At 38.5% G+C, this 19,239-nt stretch overlaps 1 protein-coding gene across 1 annotated transcript; it reads right to left on the minus strand.

The window, feature by feature from the left end:
• Positions 1 to 10,156: 10,156 nt before the first annotated feature.
• Positions 10,157 to 10,627, minus strand: LOC149190749 (uncharacterized). Its single transcript, XM_089410585.1, has one exon. It carries the CDS (start codon positions 10,625 to 10,627, stop codon positions 10,157 to 10,159), a length of 471 nt encoding a protein of 156 aa, XP_089266711.1.
• Positions 10,628 to 19,239: the final 8,612 nt, after the last annotated feature.

Raw genomic sequence — 19,239 nt, forward strand, 5'->3', positions numbered from 1 at the left:
ATTTTAAGTGTTTTTTGAAAGATATATAAGCAACGCCAAATCAGAAGAGCAGTATGTAGACAAAAAATTAAAGTCTCGAGTATTTTTTGGACACTTCTGAAATCAGTGGATGAAAATTCGCAACAAATATAAAAAGTTTTGAACTTCAAACAAAATTAAATCAATAGAAAAACCTACCCATTTCATTTTAAAAAAACATTTAAAAATAATTATCAATCTTCCAAATTTCCACTTCCTCTATACTTATTGAGTTTTACATTGATTTTCCTTATACATATAAATTTTCAATGGAAAAACCATATAAAGATCATAATGGTACAACTTGAAAGTAATACTTTTTACTATATATCATCCATTCTTAACTTCATAATATCACTTTTAATGTCATTGTTACAAGTTTTTAATACATTTGAGTGACTAAGATATATTTTATTCTACATCTTCCTCACTTAACCTTAACCTAATAATTCAAAATGTCACTTTATAAGTTTGAGTGGACAAGCATTTCCATAGACTAAAACATTTCCATTCAATTTAAACATTCAAAATTAACTTTTATAAAAGAGTAAGCAAATATTTTTTTTATGTCACTGCATAACAGTGACATATAGCAAAGGGTAAGGTGTATTAGTCCCTACCGTATGTAAAAATTTGGTTTAATTTTTCATATTTCCTATGTGAAACTTTGGGTTTCCTATTTCCGACGCAGGTGACATCTCACTGCCGCTGGGGTTGTGCTACAACACTCGAGGCGTGAGGTCAGCATATTGATTTCTCCTACTGGTCTCGTTGTAAGTTCTGATGCTTGTGTTGAATCAGATTATGGTTATTCCATAGTTTTGTCTTCTGCACTAAGATTGAATTAGTGTTAATGGATGTGGTGTCGGTAGATATATTGGTAGTTAATTTATTTAGTTAAGGGTTTGGTTTGTCTAGAAGTTGAGTATTTATTTTGAAGCTTCATAAAAAAGTCAAATATATCACACAAATAAAGAAACAATTGCTCTTATAAATTATTTTTAACCTCGTAAATTTAAAATATTTTTTTTAATTAACCCACTTCCTCCGGTGACTTCATAATGTTGATTTAGTCGGCTTTTACTGCGTCGAAAGATTCCAGCCTAGTAACTTACCTTAATAACCATTCTGATTCCTGTTTGGATTTGGCCGGATTCACCTCCTTAGGAACCAAAACCTTTATTTTGTTTCTTACAATAGAAACCCGCAGGTAAATATAATTAGGACAATAAAATTATATGATATTAGAAGCTAGTTTGAATAAGGAGAGAGCACCAGCGATTCCAGGTAAAGCTCGTTTCGTAACCAACAAATATATTTTGGTGTATTTAGAATAAAACTCAAGCTCGAATCAAATTGTGAAGTTTTTGGTTCTCAATGGGAGTATTGTGTTTCCATAGATGAAGAATTTCAACGTGGTGTTAAATCAGTTTCCCATCTCGCATCAACTTCGTTCCTTGGCTGTATGTTTTGATTCAGAGAGTTGGCTTCATGTTGTTCCTTTGGTGGGTGTTTGTTTTTTACTGCTCAGATGGGTGTTTGCTTTTTACTGCTCAGAAGAAATTTCCAGGACGAGCAATGCTACAAGTGCAGTCAAATTGTAGATCTTGGATGCTAGTTTGAATCATGAGAGAGCGCAGTGATTCTAGGTTAAGTTCATTCATTAGTGGATTTTTTTTTTGTATTTAGAATCAAACTTGAACTCAAATTTAATCAGTGTGAGAGCCAAAGCGTGAAGTTTTTGGTTCTCGGTGGAAAATTTTGTGTTTCCATAGATGAAGAATTTCAACCGATTTCATGTGCATGGTGAAGTAATTGAATAACATGGGTTTAATTTTAGTTGAGACAAATGTGAAGTAAGAGTTCAATGGAATCTTCTTTGTATATGTAAAACATATTTCTAGAACTATTGTTACATATTAGTTATTTCTATTGTACCTAGGCCACTATTTCTTATAGCTTATGAGCAACCTAAACCATATGGCTGGTAGATATATGGACACTCATCTCATATTGCATCATATGTAACACATGTTTCGAAAGAGAAATGCTATATATTGTTTGTAATATTACGTTTAGTGTATTTAGAATCAAGCTTATATTAGATATTTGAATTTTGCGGTTAGATATTTGTTGTTTCTATTGTATCTAGGCCAGGATTTCTCATCACTTATGACCGAGCTAAGTCATATTGCTGGCAGATGTCCACTTATTTTATAATACATAATATGGAACAAGTGTTCTGAAGGAGAAAATCTATATATTGTTTGTAATTTTTTTTTCCTGAGTTTTGAAGGTTAGGGATTTAAATTCAATTTTATTTGTCAAATTTGATATTTAGAATCAAATACATGTACGCTAGAGTTTTAGTCGTATTTGACTGGTAAATTGTCTCCTGACGAGCAATTCACACGTAAAATTCTAGCCTTTGTTTAACGAATTTCCTTTAGTATCTATCTTAAATGCAAAAGAATGTCGACGTCAAAGAAAGTTTAAGAGCAAAAGTGAATCACGTAGTGTTGAATTCTTGAAGCAAAGCTTTAGAGCAAAAGCTAGTCTCGTAGGAAATTTTTGAAGCAAAGCAAAAGTCAATGCTTCCACAGTGAGCAAAACTTCTCCAAAATACATCTAGAAATTAAGCCAAGAATTATCTAAGATAGGGAAGGGGGGAAACTAGAAGCAATTCTTCCGGAGACATTTACCTAGAGATTGAAACTTTTAAACAATTTCAAAATACAATAATATTCCTGTAATTGTAGAACAAAACGTGTGTTTCCTTTGCATTTATATTAATAGTTCCATCCATCCATATTCTAAATATATAGAGTAGGACAAAAATTTGATTAAAAATATTTTATGTTATTGTTGTTGTTGTTTATTAATGTCTTTTAAAATAAATCTACCATCTATTTGTATTTATTTATTCTTTACATATCTTAATATTGGGAAATTGCTATGTTTTTCTCTTTTGACATGTTATCCTATTGCTCAAAGTATGGCAAAAATATGTACATATTTCTCACTACTTGAAATCCTTTTGAATCTAAATTAGACACTGGCATAAACTTGCTACTTGCTTAGATTGTTTCAATTTGTGCCTACTAGTACTTTGTGCATTAATTGTTATGTGCTTAATATAAAATGCTTGCATGTTATTACTTTTATCTGTTTAGTTGTATTGTTGTATTTTGCCTCTCTTTGATGACATGTAGATAATGTTATATTCAAATTGCCTTATAGCTTGTTTTTTGTTTTCTTTGTCTTAGAGCCAACTACTTGTGTTTGACTAAGTGGTAAACAAAAAATAGAAAAGAAAGGAGACCTATACCTATATGGAAAATTCCATAATGTTCTCAAGTGGTAGTTAGTAATAGACTCTTTAGCGTATTCCATGTTTTTTCCATTGTAAAACAATCTTGCATTTGAGACTTTGCCATATTTTCTCATTGAACCACATGGCGATGAAAAATGTTTTTGTACTATGTGAGTCAAATTTGCAAGAAATCGATCACAAGTTATCTAAATTCAACTTATATAGACTACACCATTTCTCCTATTATCCAATGGATTGTCTTTTTTATTCTTTTGTTTTTTGCGTCACTTTCGCTATACCTCAAATGAAATTCGAGAAGGAATTTTTAATCACTTCTGCCATTGCTTGAGTTGTGCAATCATTACATACTCTTGAGTATCTTAAAGACATGTTGTTATGCAACTAGCTCACAAAATAGACGAAAAGATAGATCAACTCCTTCAATATCAGCCTCTTTGAGGGGGCAACCTCCTTTACATTACACAAATGAACAATTCTTGGATGATACAAATGACAAAACCTCCTTTCTATATATAGGAGTCTAAGGTGTCACAATATAATTAAAGCCGACATAACAATAATAATATAAGGGTACAACAATAATAATAGTGGGCTTCTATGGGGCACAATAATAACAATATGGGAACAATAGGGGCACAACAATAACAATAAGGGATACAATGACAATAGTAATGGGGGAATCACTAGTATTATAGGGACCTAACATGCCCCCCTCCTTCAAAAAAGTGTTGTCCTCAACGCTTGAGTAGTTCTGGATGCTTTTGTATAAAATTTTCACCCTCCCATGTGGAATCTTCAGCGGGTAAGTTCTTCTACTTGATGAGATACTTCGAAATTGATTGATGTCGTAGCTATCGAGTTCTTGTTTACGTGTCTGCTTCAAGTTCCAATATGATGTCTCCTTCCTCGTCAAGTTCTGGCAATATTGTTTGAACTGGGAGTTTGTCACCTATAACCTTCTTTAAGCATGAAACATGGAAAACTTGGTGCACTCGGGAAGTTGCAGGAAGCTCCAATTTGTATGCCATAGTACCAATCTTTTGCAACACCTTGTATGGACCATAATACTTTGGTGATAATTTATTATCCTTCTTATCTTTCTTGAGGGACATTTGTTTATATGGTTGTAGCCGTAGGAATACCCAGTCATCTACATCAAAACTTCTTTCGCTGCGATGTTGATCTGCCTGTTGTTTCATTCTATTTTGCGCCAAAGTGAGGTTATCCTTTAAGAGTTGGAGAACCTATTGTTGATGCTCGATGTGATCTTCCATTGCTTGAACCTTAGAATTTTCTCTTAAATATGATGTGATGGACGGTGGATGATATCCATAAAGTGCCATAAATGGGTTCATTTTTGCTATAGTATGGAAGGAAGTGTTATACCACCATTTAGCCAGAGCCAACCATTTGACCCATTGTGCTTGTTTATCAAATACAAAGCAACAAAGATATCTTGTTTGCCCATCAGTTTGAGGATGATAAGATGAGCTATGAGCTAACTGAGTACCAAGACAAGAAAATAATTATGTCCAAAAATTTCTAGTGAAAATGGGAATCTTTGTCGCTTACAATAATCTTTGGGTTTCCGTGTAGATTTTGAATTGTTTCCATAAATGCAGTAGAAATTGTATTGGCTTTAAATGGATGCGATAATGCACAAAAGTGTGCATACTTGGTAAATCTATCAACTACCACCATGATGACACACTTTCCTTCGGACTTGGGTAAGCCTGTGATAAAATCCATTGAAACCTCCTCCCAACATTGGCCTGGAATGGATAAAGGTTGTAATAGACCTGGAGTCTTAATTGTTTCAACTTTATTTTGTTGGAAAACCAAACATTTCGCCACAAACTTTTGAATATCCCATTTAAGGCCATCCAAAAAAAAATCCTTCTTTTTTTTTTTACGAAAACGGGTATGGGGTATTTATATTCCTCTTGGGCTGAATGCCAATAATCTGATTACATAGAGGTCTTCTTTATTTTGATGCGGGTCACTTTTGTGTGTGAATATGCATCTTATTCTTACAAAGATCTTCCTTGATCTGGTGTCCATGCTTTTAAGTGTTTCCCCCCATTTGGAGATACAAACATATTGCTTTAAGAGAAGACAGTAAATCATTTGATCCTGTATCTTAAGGTATGGGATCCCATGTTTCTTCTTTGTCTTTCTGCTTGGTTCTTGTTGAGAGTAGAGTGGCTTTGTTGGCCTCTTTGTCTGCCTCTTTGTTAAAGGCTCTCAACACATGAAAATAGCTTAATCTCTGGAAGCGTTTTCCAAGCCCCTTGATTCTGGATATCAGTCTAGTGAGCTTGAGGTCTGTCACAGTGGTGCTGGAAGCCATTGCATCTATTATAATTTGAGAATCCCTGATAACATTGGCTATTTCAACATTTGTGTCTTGGAGGATCTTGAGTCCTTGATATAAAGCTAGAGCTTCAGCTTGCACGCTGGTTGTATGTCCAAGCCCCCATGCGAAGGAGTGAATTATTTCCCCATTTTGATTTACTATGACCCCTCCTGCACCAGCTTTGCCCGGATTTCCCTTTGCTGCCCCATCAAAGAAAAGAGTATGTCTTGAAAGCGCATTGAGCCATTCTTTAAAGTCACCTTCAGATTTTCTTATGTGCCAATTTTTATGAGAAGGGACAGCTCTGTTTGCTGGATGGAATTGCAAGCCAATGAGTGTACCCCAGGTGATGTCTTGTTGACTGAGGTTTGAATCGTCTTTAATGTCAGCTAGGCATTCCTTGAGTTGGCTTTTAACTTTGCTCTCTAAGACCTTGTTGTTCTGTTTTATGTCTCTAAATATTCTTCTATTACGTTCAAGCCAAATTTGCCAGCATATTATCTTTGGAAGAATGTCCCAGGCTGTTTTTACTGCCTGATTTTTTGAAGGTTGTCCTGGATAGTTGGCTGTCCATTTTGAAAACAGCTCCACAATGGAGCTTGGCAATAAGGGATTGGGATTCAAATTCTGAACAAAGTATTCCCAGATTCGTTTGGAGAACGAACATTCCAACATAATATGCGTTGCTGTCTCTGATTTTTCTTTGCACAGTGGGCATATAGAAGGCCCCTGGATTCCTTTCCTCTGCAGTATATCGTGGGTGAGTATTTTTTCATGACAGAGCTGCCAGGCGAAGTGATCTGTCTTCGGCCATGAGGGGGTGCGCCATACTCCATGCCACGGCGCTGGATCTGGAGGAACGTGCGGTTTCTCCATTAATTTTCTGTAGCCCATGGCCACGGTGTATCCTCTGCTTTGCGTTCCCCATCCCTTGCGATCCTGACTTCTCCTCTGCGTGGGGGCCAGACCATGTAGTTGCTCTGTCAGCATGGTCCATTCCCTGCGCAGGTGATCCGACACTTCCACTGCTTTCCAGCCCGTCCAGGTTTCGTCATGCCACAACGATATATCCCATAGTGTGCGCAGGCCATTATTGTTCATCCACGTTCGCAGGTCCCTTGTGGCGATTTTATTTTCAAGAGGCTCCCTGTTCATAATGCGATCAGACCAGATATTTATCCTCCTGCCATTCCCGGGGATCCAATAGGAATGATCTCTGATTAGGGGGCCTGCTTTGATGCAGAGTTTTAGGAATGATGAATTCTGCTTAATGAGAGGCGAATTCTGAGCCTGAAATTCGTTCTCTAAGCATCTTAATCGGGATCCCCTGAGATACTTTTTCCATAAGGCTAGCTGAGCCCATCCAGGTTTGGGCGCAATGATCCTCCAGATGGTCTTTGCTGCCATGGCCACGTTCTGATGACCTATATTTTTGAAGTTTAGGCCACCTTCCATCAACGGCTTGCCAATGGTTTCCCAACTGATAAGGGGGATTTTCCTTTCATTTTGCTTTCCGCCCTTCCAAAAGAATCTGCGCATAAACTCATCCATCTTGCTGAGGATGGTTGAAGGAGCAAGGAGACCTGCAAAGTGGAAAATTGGGAGGCTGGACAGCACATATTTTACAAGAATTGACTTGCCAGCAGCGTTGAGCCAGCGAAAACCCCAGGACTGAATTCTAGATTTGAACTTTTCAAGCTGAGGATGCCAGTCTTTGACTAAGAGTCTTTTGAGGCAGATAGGGAGGCCCAGGTATTTGAAAGTGGTCCAAGAGGATGAAGCAACAAAATTTAGGCATCTAGAGATAGCAGATAGAGTTCTTGGCGAAGTATTCCAGGAGTAAATATGGCATTTATTCTTGTCAAGGGCGCTGCCAGAAGCCTTGATAGAAACATCTAAGGCAGCTTTGAACTTGGAAGCTGAGGAGAGGGTGGCACTACCTAACAGCAAGGTATCATCCGCAAATAAGGCGTGGTTTAAGCTTTTGACCCCTCTGGCTATACAAAGGCCATTGATCTCTTGGTCTTGCAATTTTCTTTCTAACAGGAAACTGAGGATAGAGGCTTGAATGACAAAAAGAAGAGGGGAAAGAGGGCATCCCTGCCTGAGGCCTCTCGAGGCTTTGAAAAAATCTGTGGCTCTTCCGTTTACTAGGGGAGCAACCCAAGGCTCTGAGATGCAGGCCCGGATCCACTTTATAAAATTTGCTCCAAATCCAAATTTACACATTACTTTTAACAGAAATCTATGATTGACTCGATCAAAAGCATTTGCTAAGTCTAGTTTGATCACCATACCTTGTTCCTTTCGGTGGAGACTTGAGTGTATTGCCTCCTGAACGAGAGTGTAGTTATCCACGATTTGCCTTCCCTGAATGAAGCCTCCTTGATTTTCCGGAATTATTTTTGGTAGGATGGACTTCAGCCTGTTTGCGATGACCTTGGTAATTAATTTGTACCCAGTGTTACATAGCGAGATTGGGCGAAATCTACTGAAGTTGCTGGCTCCTTTTTCCTTTGGAATGAGAGCTAAGAAAGCAGAGTTTGTGTTGCCTCCTATTTTCTGAGAATTTTGAGATTTTTGTACCATTTTAAGAAGATCCTTTTCCACAATCGGCCAGCAAACTTGGAAGAATCTGGCAGAGAAGCCGTCTGGTCCCGGGGCCTTGTCGGGCTCCATGTCAAAGAGGGCTTTTTTAATTTCCTCTTTTGTGATTTTGGCCTCTAGGATCCTGTTCATACGGGGAGAGATTGCTTGAGGAATAATGTCTAGCAGCTCTTGATGAAGGAGTGTCTTCTGATCTTCAGTGAATAGATTTTGGAAATGCGTATAGGCTGCTTTCTTGATGTCTGCAAATTCCTTGTGCGTGACATTATTTTCCTTGATCTCAGAGATAGTATTGAAACTTTTCCTAGCCTGGGCTTGCTTGTGGAAGAAGCTCGTATTCCTATCTCCTGCTTTCAGCCAGAGATTTCTCGATTTTAATCTCCAGTATTCTTCTTCTGCCAAGCAGGCCTTATGATAGTTCTGCTGTAGATGGGTTTCCTGGTCTATCAACTCCTCTGTGATTATGGCGCTCTCCATGCAAGTTTGATGAGAGGCAAGGGAGGATTTGATGACTTTCCTTTCAGTTGCTGGATTTGGGAGAGTTTTTGCCCAGCGTTTCAAAACTCTTTTTGTCCTTCTGAGTTTTTCCTCCCAAATGTAAGAAGGTGAGCCTTTGACAGGTTGGCTCCAGCAATCTTTGATTGTTTGCATGAATAGGGGCTCCTTTACCCAGAGTGGACTAAAGCGGAAAGGAATGGGGTCCAGATCTAGGTGGGCGAGCAGCTCTAGCTTTATTGGCTTATGGTCCGAGATGCTAAATGGGAGAATATGCATTCTGGATTCTAGTCCAAGAAGCAGGAAAGAACTTTGGATGAAAAATCTATCTAGCATGGCAGCTATATGCCCAAGACCTATTCTTTTGTTAGACCATGAAAACTTACCTGTTGAGGGTTTGATGTCTATCAAGTCCCATTCTTGCAGAAGATCCTCCGCCCATTCTCTTGTCGGGTCTCGAACTATGCTTCCTCCCCTTTTCTTAGATGAGTGGAGAGTGAGATTGAGATCCCCAGCAATGATTACATTTTCCAGAGTTGTCAGATCTGCCTGTTGTTTTATGGTGTCCCAACACTCCTTTTTCTCTCTTATGTTGACTGGAGAGTATATATTGAAGATAGTGATGGTTTCCTTTGTGTCAAGGTTCTGCATCTTTAACATCAACCAATGAGTGTTGGTTGCTTCAGAGGTGAGTGCATATTTGTTGGAGTTCCATAGAGTACCGATTCCTCCTGAGGCGCCCCTGGCTGAGTTAGCTCTTGCTTCGCTTTTGGGCCACAACTTTTTGCTTATTTGCAGGAAGAGTTTTTCTTCCATTTTGGTCTCCTGGATGAGAAGTATATCTGGGGCTTCTGTTCTTATTAGGTTTCTTATGCCTTCTTCCTTAACTTTGCTCCCCATACCTCTACAGTTCCAGGAGATAGCTTTCATTATTTATGCTTCTGCTGGGCTCCCTTGGAGCCTTGGGGCTGATTTTTCCCCATTTTGGGCTTTGAGGCCAGGAGCTTTTCCAGCGTTGGTTGGCTGCCCTGTAGCTTATCTTTGTAGGTCTGCTGCTCTCTTTTCTCTTTGTCTGTTTTGCGACCCCTTGCTGATCTTCTCACCGAAGTTTGGGATTCGCCTATTTCTCCTTCTTCTTCTGACTCCTCAGTTTCTTGTTCTTCTTCTTCCTCTTCTTGGAACGTGTCTTTAGGATTCTCAGCTTCTTTGGGGGAAGCTGGAGGTGTGCTTTTCCTTGAGGATTCTGGCTTTTGTATCTCTGCTTCTGGAACATCTTCTGTCGGTTGACTTAGAAGGACAAATTTATTTTCTTGCGTCTTTTTTGTAGGGGGTTTCTGAGCGTTGATCTAAGGGTTGCCTTTGCCCTGTTGTCCTCCCTGTTTTTGTCCCTTTTGATTGGCTCTGGTTCGTCTTACTTGATTCCAGCCCTCTTCATTTCCTTTCTCTGGCTCTGGGTTGGTCGGACAGTTTCTAGCGAAGTGTCCATACACGTGGCATTTCCTGCATTTGAAAGGCAGCTGTTCATAATCCAAGATCTGCACATGGGACCAGCTGCCGACTTTGATTTTGATTGCTTCTGGTAAGCCTTCTTCTAAGTCTACCTCAACGCAGATCCTGGCACAATCGTACTGGTCCTTGTTGCTTGCCCGATCTATGAATTTTCCTAGGGAGTTGCCGATGTGCTTCAAGGAGTCCCAGTTCCAACAGTGAACTGGCAGATTTGGGAGGTGAACCCATACTGGCACAGCCTTGGGGACATCTACCACCGAGTCGAAATCCGGTGTCCATTTATTTAGATAGAGGCCCTGACGGCCCATGAAGTACGGTCCGTTTCTAAAGATCAGGTCTTTGTCTTCTCTGGAGGTAAATTCGAAGAGAAAAAACCTCGCCCTAGAAAGTATGAGGTAATACTTTGGCTGATCAGAGGCGCCCAGTTCCTGTTGACCCATTGCTCTGTAGTTTTCGGGGATGGCCAAAGTCCTGTGAATCGGCCAATGAGTCCCTGATCCGCCAGCGACAAAGCTACCTGCATGGGAGTCTCCGGAGGCAAATAGATCTCTGGAATTTCATCTAGTTTCTTGACAAATTTAGAGGCTTCGTTTCTTTTCTTTGGAGGCAAGCCTGCCAGAAGTTGATGGAATGCCTCTGCGGCAGGATCAAAGGGAGGATCATGACCCTGAGTCTCCATCAGGATTAATGCCGGCTGCCACCGAGGCAGCACAGCAGAGATCTCTCCCTAGCTAGAGGTGCGACAAGCTGTCTAGATCCGAATAGTTCTGGATTCGAAGTGCTGTCTGGATCGGTGAGCTAGATCCGATCAGATCTGATTTCTTGAGGCAGAGGTTGCTAGTCGGTGAGAGGCGCAGGGCTTAGAGCCCGTGAGGGCAGATCGAGGAGATCCGAGGCCTGGTCGCGCTCAAACCCTCGCAGCGCAGCTCCGCTCCATCCAAAAAAAAAAAAAAAAAATGCTTCTTAACCCTGTGGTAAGTTGTTAAAAATCCTAAGTGCCTTCCTAAAGGAGAGGTGTTCAATTCCATAAGGATCTTTTGTTTGAGTTGGGAATTCTTACATAGGTATAAGCAATCTTTGTACCATAACGAATCATTTTTCTAGCTAAATGTATCAGATGTACTAGGATCTTGTTGTAACTTTTGAATGAGTTCCCACACTTCTTTGTCATTCTTCTATTCATCCCTTGCTTCGTTTATCCAATTTGGTTGGATGATAGAAATGGCGCAAAGCAATGCTTCCACATCCTCATCCTTTCTTTGAGAGTGCATTTGCCACAACAATTTGCTTCCCTTTTTTGTAGATGATTTCAAAGTCATAACCCAACATCTTTGTGACCCATTTTTGCTACTCTTCTGAAGATAATCTTTGTTCTAAAAAGTATTTAAGACTGTCATGATCCGTTTTTACTTTGAAGTGTCTTCCCATTAGGTAAGGTCGCCATTTCTTAAGTGCATGTAGTATTGCTAACATTTCCTTCTCATAAATAGATTTGTGTAAATACTTTCCTTTGATTGGACGACTTTCGAAATAAATGGGTCTTTCTTCTTGCATTAAAACAACACCAGTTCCATTTCCTGAGGCATCACATTCCACAATAAAGGTTTTTGTGAAGTCCGACGTAGCTAAGACCAGTGCTTGGCACATTGCGTATTTAAGATGTTCAAAGGCATTTGCTGCTTCTGGAGTCCATGAAAATGCATCTTTATTCTATAATGTTGTTAGAGGTGCTGCTATTCGCCTATAATTCTTAACAAACTTGCGATAATATCCTGTCAACCCGAGAAATCCTCGCAGATGGTTTATGGAAGTGGGGATTTTCCATTCCTTAATGGCTTTAATTTTGCTAGGGTCTAAAATCACGCCTTCATGAGATATAATATGACCCAGATATTCCACTTCTTGTACTCCAAAGAAACATTTGGAGCTTTTTGCAAATAATTGTTTCTCCTCCAATAGTTGAAGCACCCTGTCAACATGTTGAACATGATCCTTCCAAGACTTGTTGTAGATTAGTATATCATCAAAAAATACTAACACAAATTTTCTGAGGAAGGGTTTGAAAATGGAATTCATCAAACCTTGAAATGTAGAAGGTGCATTGGTAAGGCCAAAAGGCATGACCAAAAATTCATAATGACCCTCATGAGTTCTAAATGTTGTTTTTGGAATGTCTTCAGCCTTCAATATGATTTGATGATATCTTGAACGAAGATCCAACTTGGTGAAGTAAATTGATCCATGCAATTCATCCAATAATTCATCAATGACAGGAATGGGAAATTTATCTGTAATAGTGAGCTTGTTGAACTCCCTATAATCCGGACACATGCGCCATGATCCATTCTTCTTATGCACCAATACTACTGGAGAAGAGAAAGAACTTTGACTAGGTTGAATTATACCAGCCTCTAGCATTTCTGCAACCATACGTTCAATTTCACTCTTTTGGGCATAGGGATATCTGTAAGGCCCGATGTTTGGAGGAACACTTCCTGGAATCAAATGAATAGCATGATCATGATCACGAATAGGTGGGAGACCTTTGGGAGTCTCAAATACCTTGGAATGATTGTCCAAGACTTTTTGGAGATCTGGAGAAATAGATGATTTCGATGTGGGAACCTCTAGTGAACATAATTGTGCAATTACACCTCGTTGTTCTTTCTTTAGAAGCTTTGTCATTCTGTTAGAGATGATTATCTTTCCCGATTTCCCTGTGATACCCCTTAATTCAACTTCCTTTCCTTCCAAAGAAAATTTCATGAAAAGTTCTTGAAAATTAAAAGTTTTTGTACCCAAGGATTGTAGCCATTAGACTCCTAGTACAACATCAGCACCAACCATTGGAATGGAAAGCATTGGCTATTCAATACATATTCTCCCATGGAGAGCTTGATATTATGGCACTTTCCAGAGCAATTTATGGTTCCTCCACTTGCAACCGTCACTTGACACTCTAGTGTTGGATAAAGCAAGCAATTCAATTCCTTGGCTATCTTACAATGAATAAATTATGGGTATTGCCCAAATCATTCAACACTATTACCTTTTTCTTCTTGATATGTCCTTATATCTTGATACTTTGAGGAGTGGAAATTCTGGCCAGTGCATTACAAGAAATGGTCGGATTCATTTCTTCTTTCTCTAGGTTTTGCTCCTGGTGTATATCCTCTTCTTTTGACGTTTCTTGTTCCTTTTCTTCCTCCTCGTCACAATCTATGTAAAATAATCTCTACTCATCACACTTATGACCTTTAGTGTATTTTCTATCACAAGTGTAACAAAGTCCTTTTGCTCTTTTTTCTTCCAATTGTTGTGGTGTCAACCTTGTAGGTTGTGGAAGGCTAGGGGCAACAACAATTCCATCTTTATAGTTGTGAGTGGTAGGCTTCTTTATTGCCATAACTTTGCTTTCCATTTTTCTTGCCAACCTGAATGCCTTCTCCAATGAATCAAGTTCCCAAAGGAGAACCTCATGTTGGATGTTATCCTTTAAAATCCCTATGAACACATCAATCCTATGCTCCTCCGGAATATATTTTACCCTTATATTCAATTTTTGGAAGTCCTCAATGTGCTCCATCATTGAACCCTTTTGTTTGAGATTTATTAATTGGCTAAAAAAGGTGTTTCTTTTTATATCCTCATAATGTGCTATCATTTCTTCCTTAAAAATTGCCCAAGTGACAATTTATTTACGAGAGCAAAGCCATCGATACCATACAAACTGATTTGGTTCCAAATATAAAGTTGTAATGCGTACCTTTTGTGTGTTTTGCACATTATGGAGATCGAAATATTGCTCCATCTGTAGTATCCATGTTACGAGATCCTTGCCATCAAACCTCATCATTGCGATCTTTGGAATATGGTGGGTTTTCAATCCACCATTAGAGTCTATGAAATCATGATTAACATTTCTTTTGTTCTCCTCATGAGTTTCCTTTACTACCCTTTCGCCATTAATGAGCATTTCTTGTAGCAAATTTGTCAAATCTGTCTTCATCTCTTCCATGTTGCCTTTAAGTTTTTCTTCTATACCATCTATCTTAGCTTCCATTCCATCCTTCTTAGATTCCATGCTTTTCTTTAAACTATCCATCTTAGCTTCTGTTACTTTTTGTGAGAGTGAATTTTGTTGCAATTGGTATAGTAATTTTGATATATCATGTTGCATTTCTTCCTCTTCTTCATGAGTCATGCTAGAGATTTCAGTTTTCTTACTAGGTGTTTCCATTTTCTTTCTTTAGGGCATCAATTAATGCTAATAATGCTTCACTATTCCCTTTGAATTCCTTCAAACTATTTTTTCAAACCAATCTTATGCAAAATTTTAAAAAAACAACACACATTTTTTCACTTTGTAGGAGCTCGATATTGAATCTGTTGCATCTCTATAATTTCGGATCTCCAAGATCTGAAATTTCTTCCTGCGGTAGCCCTCCGAGTCCTCTTTCCAACCCTGCAATTCTGATCAATATTGGATTCTCCAAGGAAGAGTTATGCCAAATCTCCCATGATGACCTGATTATAGACTGGTTCAGTAGAGCGAACTTGTACGAAGTGCCACGTGTCATTGTTCCGATCTTAGGAACTGAAAATGCTACACAAAAAAACACAGTCTATCCTCTTTCTGTAAATTCTTACGAAATTTCAATTTGATACTCAGAGAGAAATTTATGATGATTTTCCCAAGGTCACCTGTTTGGTATGTAATTCGGAATCCTACAAAACCCTAACTTCCTTGGATCATATCTCCAAAAATATAGCGATACAAGATTTGAAATTCGGACCCTAGGTGCAGTGATATTTTGGCTCAAATGGGTTTTTTTTAGCTTCGGAAACATCGCAGAAAAAGGTTATAGCGAAAATTCCACGATGACCTGTTTGGAGCAGTGAAACCATAGAATCCAAAGCTCTGATACCAAATGTTATGCAACCAGCTCACTAAATAGAAGAAAAGATAGATCAACGCCTTCAATATTAGGCCCTTCGAGGGGGCAACCTCCTTTACATTACACAAATGAACAATTCTTGGATGATACAAATGACAAAACCTCCCTTCTATATATAGGAGTCTAAGGTGTCACAATATAATCAAAGCTGACATAACAATAATAATATAAGGGCACAACAATAACAATAGTGAGCTTCTATGGGGCACAATAATAACAATATGGGACAATAGGGGCACAACTATAACAATAAGGGCTACAATGACAATAGTAATGGGGGAATCACTATTATTATTGTTAGCCCCCTAATTTGCTCTCTTTTGACCCTTTTTCCCTTCCTAAATTATAACCATTTACTGTTGTTTTACCTCTCTTATACACCCTCATCTTGCACTAGTCCAATAACGATGACATATTTCGCATGAACTTTATATTTCATATTTTTAACTTAACTTAGCATTAATTAATTAGTTATTACATGATTTCTTGCTTATAATCACTTTTGTAACTTATCGATATCTCCAATGTTTGTTTGGTAGTTAAGTGCTTATCATGACCGTTGATCCTAGTGCAGGATCGGATCTCGCACTGGTGCCAGCACAACGAATCTTTGCAGCAGATCCGGACCTCCCTGATCACCACCTCATTTTGCGCAACTTCGGCCATGACAACAAGTTAGATCTGAAGGCAGCTGAGCTTTAGCCACGACAGCAAGGTCGATCAAAGGTAGCTGAGATCGTATTTATGAAGAACGAACAACTGGAGATTGGTTACGGCCAGTTGTTGAACTGCCTAATTTTGAAGGCCGAGAAGCTAAATTCTGCATATCGGTTATGTAATAGGTTAAACGATCTTTTTGGCCTTCGGCCAAAGATCTATATAACGCAGAATGTAAATAGGACGAGATAGTTTTTGATAAGAATTTGTATAGAACAAAGATATAACCAAGGAGGCGATAATAGGCTTGTATTTTTGTTATCGCCCAAATCTGTGCTAGACTATGTAATCACGCATGTATTTGCCTCTATGAATTAATAAGAAGGGAGCTCCGCCTTATGTTTCGTAAATCATATTTCTGTGTTTGCAAGCTGATGAATTGGTAAAATACTGAGCAGTGTTCCTATTTGAAAGGGAAACGCACTGGTTGGCTAGGGCCCAGCCAACCCAACACGTTTACCCTATTTTCTATTTCTTGTAATTTATGTTTATTCTACAAAGTGTGATTTAATTTACAGCACATGTATCCCTATTGAGTGAAAGCGGATCCGCAGCGTGAAGTAGTTAAAATTCATTTTTCTGCATCTGATTCTGGATTGGTTTTCTCGCCTAGTCTAAGTAGGAGAAATAAACCTGCACCAGTGCATGTTGGTGTGCTCTTCATTTTCTGCAGTTCTATTTGATTTATCTTTCCTCGCCTGGTCTAAGCAGGAAAAATAAACCTGCACCAGTGCACGTTGGTGTGCTATTCATTTTCTGCAGTTTTGTTTGATTTGGTTTTCTCTGCCTGGTCAAAGCAGGAGAAATAAACCTGCACCAGTGCACGTTGGTGTGCTATTCATTTTCTGCAGTTTTGTTTGCTTGGTTTTCCCCGCCTGGTCCAAGCAGGAGAAATGAACCTGCACCAATGCACGTTGGTGTGATGCAGCAAGCTTTTTAGTTTACTTCCAACAGTTTATTGCTTTCATTAATATTTCATGACAGGATAAATCATATGGATTGTTTCTTTATTTCTGCACTTTGATAAAATCAGAAACGTTCATTTTTATGTGTGCAATTGGATTTCACAGTATAATAACACTTGCAGTAACTAAGCACTTATTTCAAGAATTAAATGCCAAGTGCAAGAAGCTCTGATCTGGTGCAAGAACTAGTTTCTTGTCACGGGATCTGAGTGCTCTAAACCTGAAAAGTTCAAGCCCTTGCAGGAAGCAAAACGCTTTTAGTATAGACACCATTTATACCCTCTGCATAAAATCTCTGTTCCTGCACTAGCGCAAGTAGATTGCGATAGTGCAGGACAGATTAGTGCAAGAAGGAAATCTTTACATAAGCAGGTTTGAAGTTCCCATCTGATAAGACTGCTAAATTGTCTCTGCTAAATAAAACACACACTCAATAGTTAATCAATAGTTAGCTAGAGTGATTGCCCCTTTATTTTTAAATCTCTTTTGCAAATGCATTCTTCCTTGTTCCAGTCTTAGATTATTTTGATGGTTCAAGTTCCCTTTTTCTTTCTTTAGTTTAATTCTGCAATCTTTCCTTTAAAGAAAGTAGGGATTGACATTAGAAATATTCATAACATCTTTGGCATTGCCTGTGCTTCGTCTCTAAGTTTACGAATCCCCCAGGTTGACAATTTAAGTGTTGAGGAGTTTGCTTAAGTGTAATTCCTGCACCCAACATTTTGGCGCCATTACCAGGGAGGCAATTTGATTTGGTAAGAATTTTCTGATTATACAATAGAGGTAATTTTTCCTTTATTTTTTCGCAGGAAAAACTTCTTTGAAGGAATTTTACTAGTGTTGATTGATTTCTGACAGCATTCTTTATTAGAAGTTGTTTGTTATTTTTCTTTCTTTTTTGAAATGAATGCCTAGAAAAGGTAGAGGTTCAAAGCCCACTAAGGGCCGAAAGAATTTTGAAAACAATTCTCATATTGGTTCTCCTTCTGTGAGAAGGAAGCCCAATCCAATTCAAACCCATCACGCAGGAACAATCCACCTGGATTCTGGTGACAACAACTTAGGTGTGGTTCAGTCTGTTGGGAGCAAAAGGGAAACAATGGCAGACCATGAAGATCATGTGGAAGGGACTGGTGAAAACCAGGTAGGTGGGGAACAATCCACTTTTGTGTTTCCAATTGTGGACCCCGATACTGTGGCACAAATGAAGAATATTCCACCATCAACTCTCCCTCATTTCCATGGTAAAGTTCATGAAGATCCTGACTCTTTTTTATTCAAGTTTGATATTTTGTGTAGAAGTTATGATTATTCAACTGATGCTCAGAAGCTAAGATTATTTCCTGTTACTCTCAAGGACTCAGCTTTACGCTGGTTTATGGGGTTAGGAGGAAACACTATAGCCTCTTGGGATCAGATGAAGAGAGTGTTTTAATCTAAATATCAAGAATATTGCAAAACTCGGGACATGCGGGATGAGATTTTTACATTCATATAGGATGATGATGAAACTCTTGAAGATTTCCTAGAAAGATTTCTGTATATTTTACAAAGGTCGAAACTTAAGCTTGATTCCAGTACTATTAGAACCTTGTTCTTAAGAGGACTTACTAATAATGCTAGAAATAATTTAAATCTATTAGGACAAGGTGATATTTCTCAGCAAACTTTCGAAAAAATTTGTGAATTATGCAGGAAATTTTCAAGAAATCAGTATAGATCCGGTAGAGGAACTCGAAATAGAAATAGAAAAACCGAATCTACTGATGCTATGATTATTGGACTAGAAAATAAAATGGAAAACATGAAAATTGATATAATGAATATTGTTACCAAAAAATTGGACTCTTTGAATTTTCAGCAAAAACTCATGAAGGAACAAGAGTCACTAAGTATTTTCTGTCCTAAATGTAGAGACAAGCATCCTCCTAAAGAATGTCCTCTTAATTTGAAAGAAACTAATAAGTGTGTTATTTGTGCAGAAGACCGTATCACAGAAAAATGTCCTTCTATACCAGGACTTAAAGCTGTATTTTCAAGGGGACAACCTGAAGCAAAATACTTGTATGCTATGGGAGCAAAAAGAAACTAGCCTCAGGTAGGTGCAGGTATGGCTCCTGAATTTTCTCCACACTATTTTGGTTATAATTCACATGCATATTCTTATCCTAACACTAATCAGCAGTGGCAATATGGGAACCAATATCAGCATGGGCAACCTTCTCAACCATGGCAACAAGGTTGGAGAGGGCCAACTCATTCTCCATATTCCTACCAGCC

The sequence above is a fragment of the Pinus tabuliformis genome, chromosome 3_1 (assembly GCF_031772625.1).
Source record: "Pinus tabuliformis cultivar Carrire ecotype Pingquan chromosome 3_1, CPIR1, whole genome shotgun sequence".
NCBI lineage: Eukaryota > Viridiplantae > Streptophyta > Pinopsida > Pinales > Pinaceae > Pinus > Pinus tabuliformis.

What these genes read in the sequence shown, in the direction of transcription:
- LOC149190749 (XM_089410585.1), bottom strand. Translation starts at nt 10,627, where the DNA reads ATGGGCCGTCAGGGCCTCTATCTAAATAAATGGACACCGGATTTCGAC.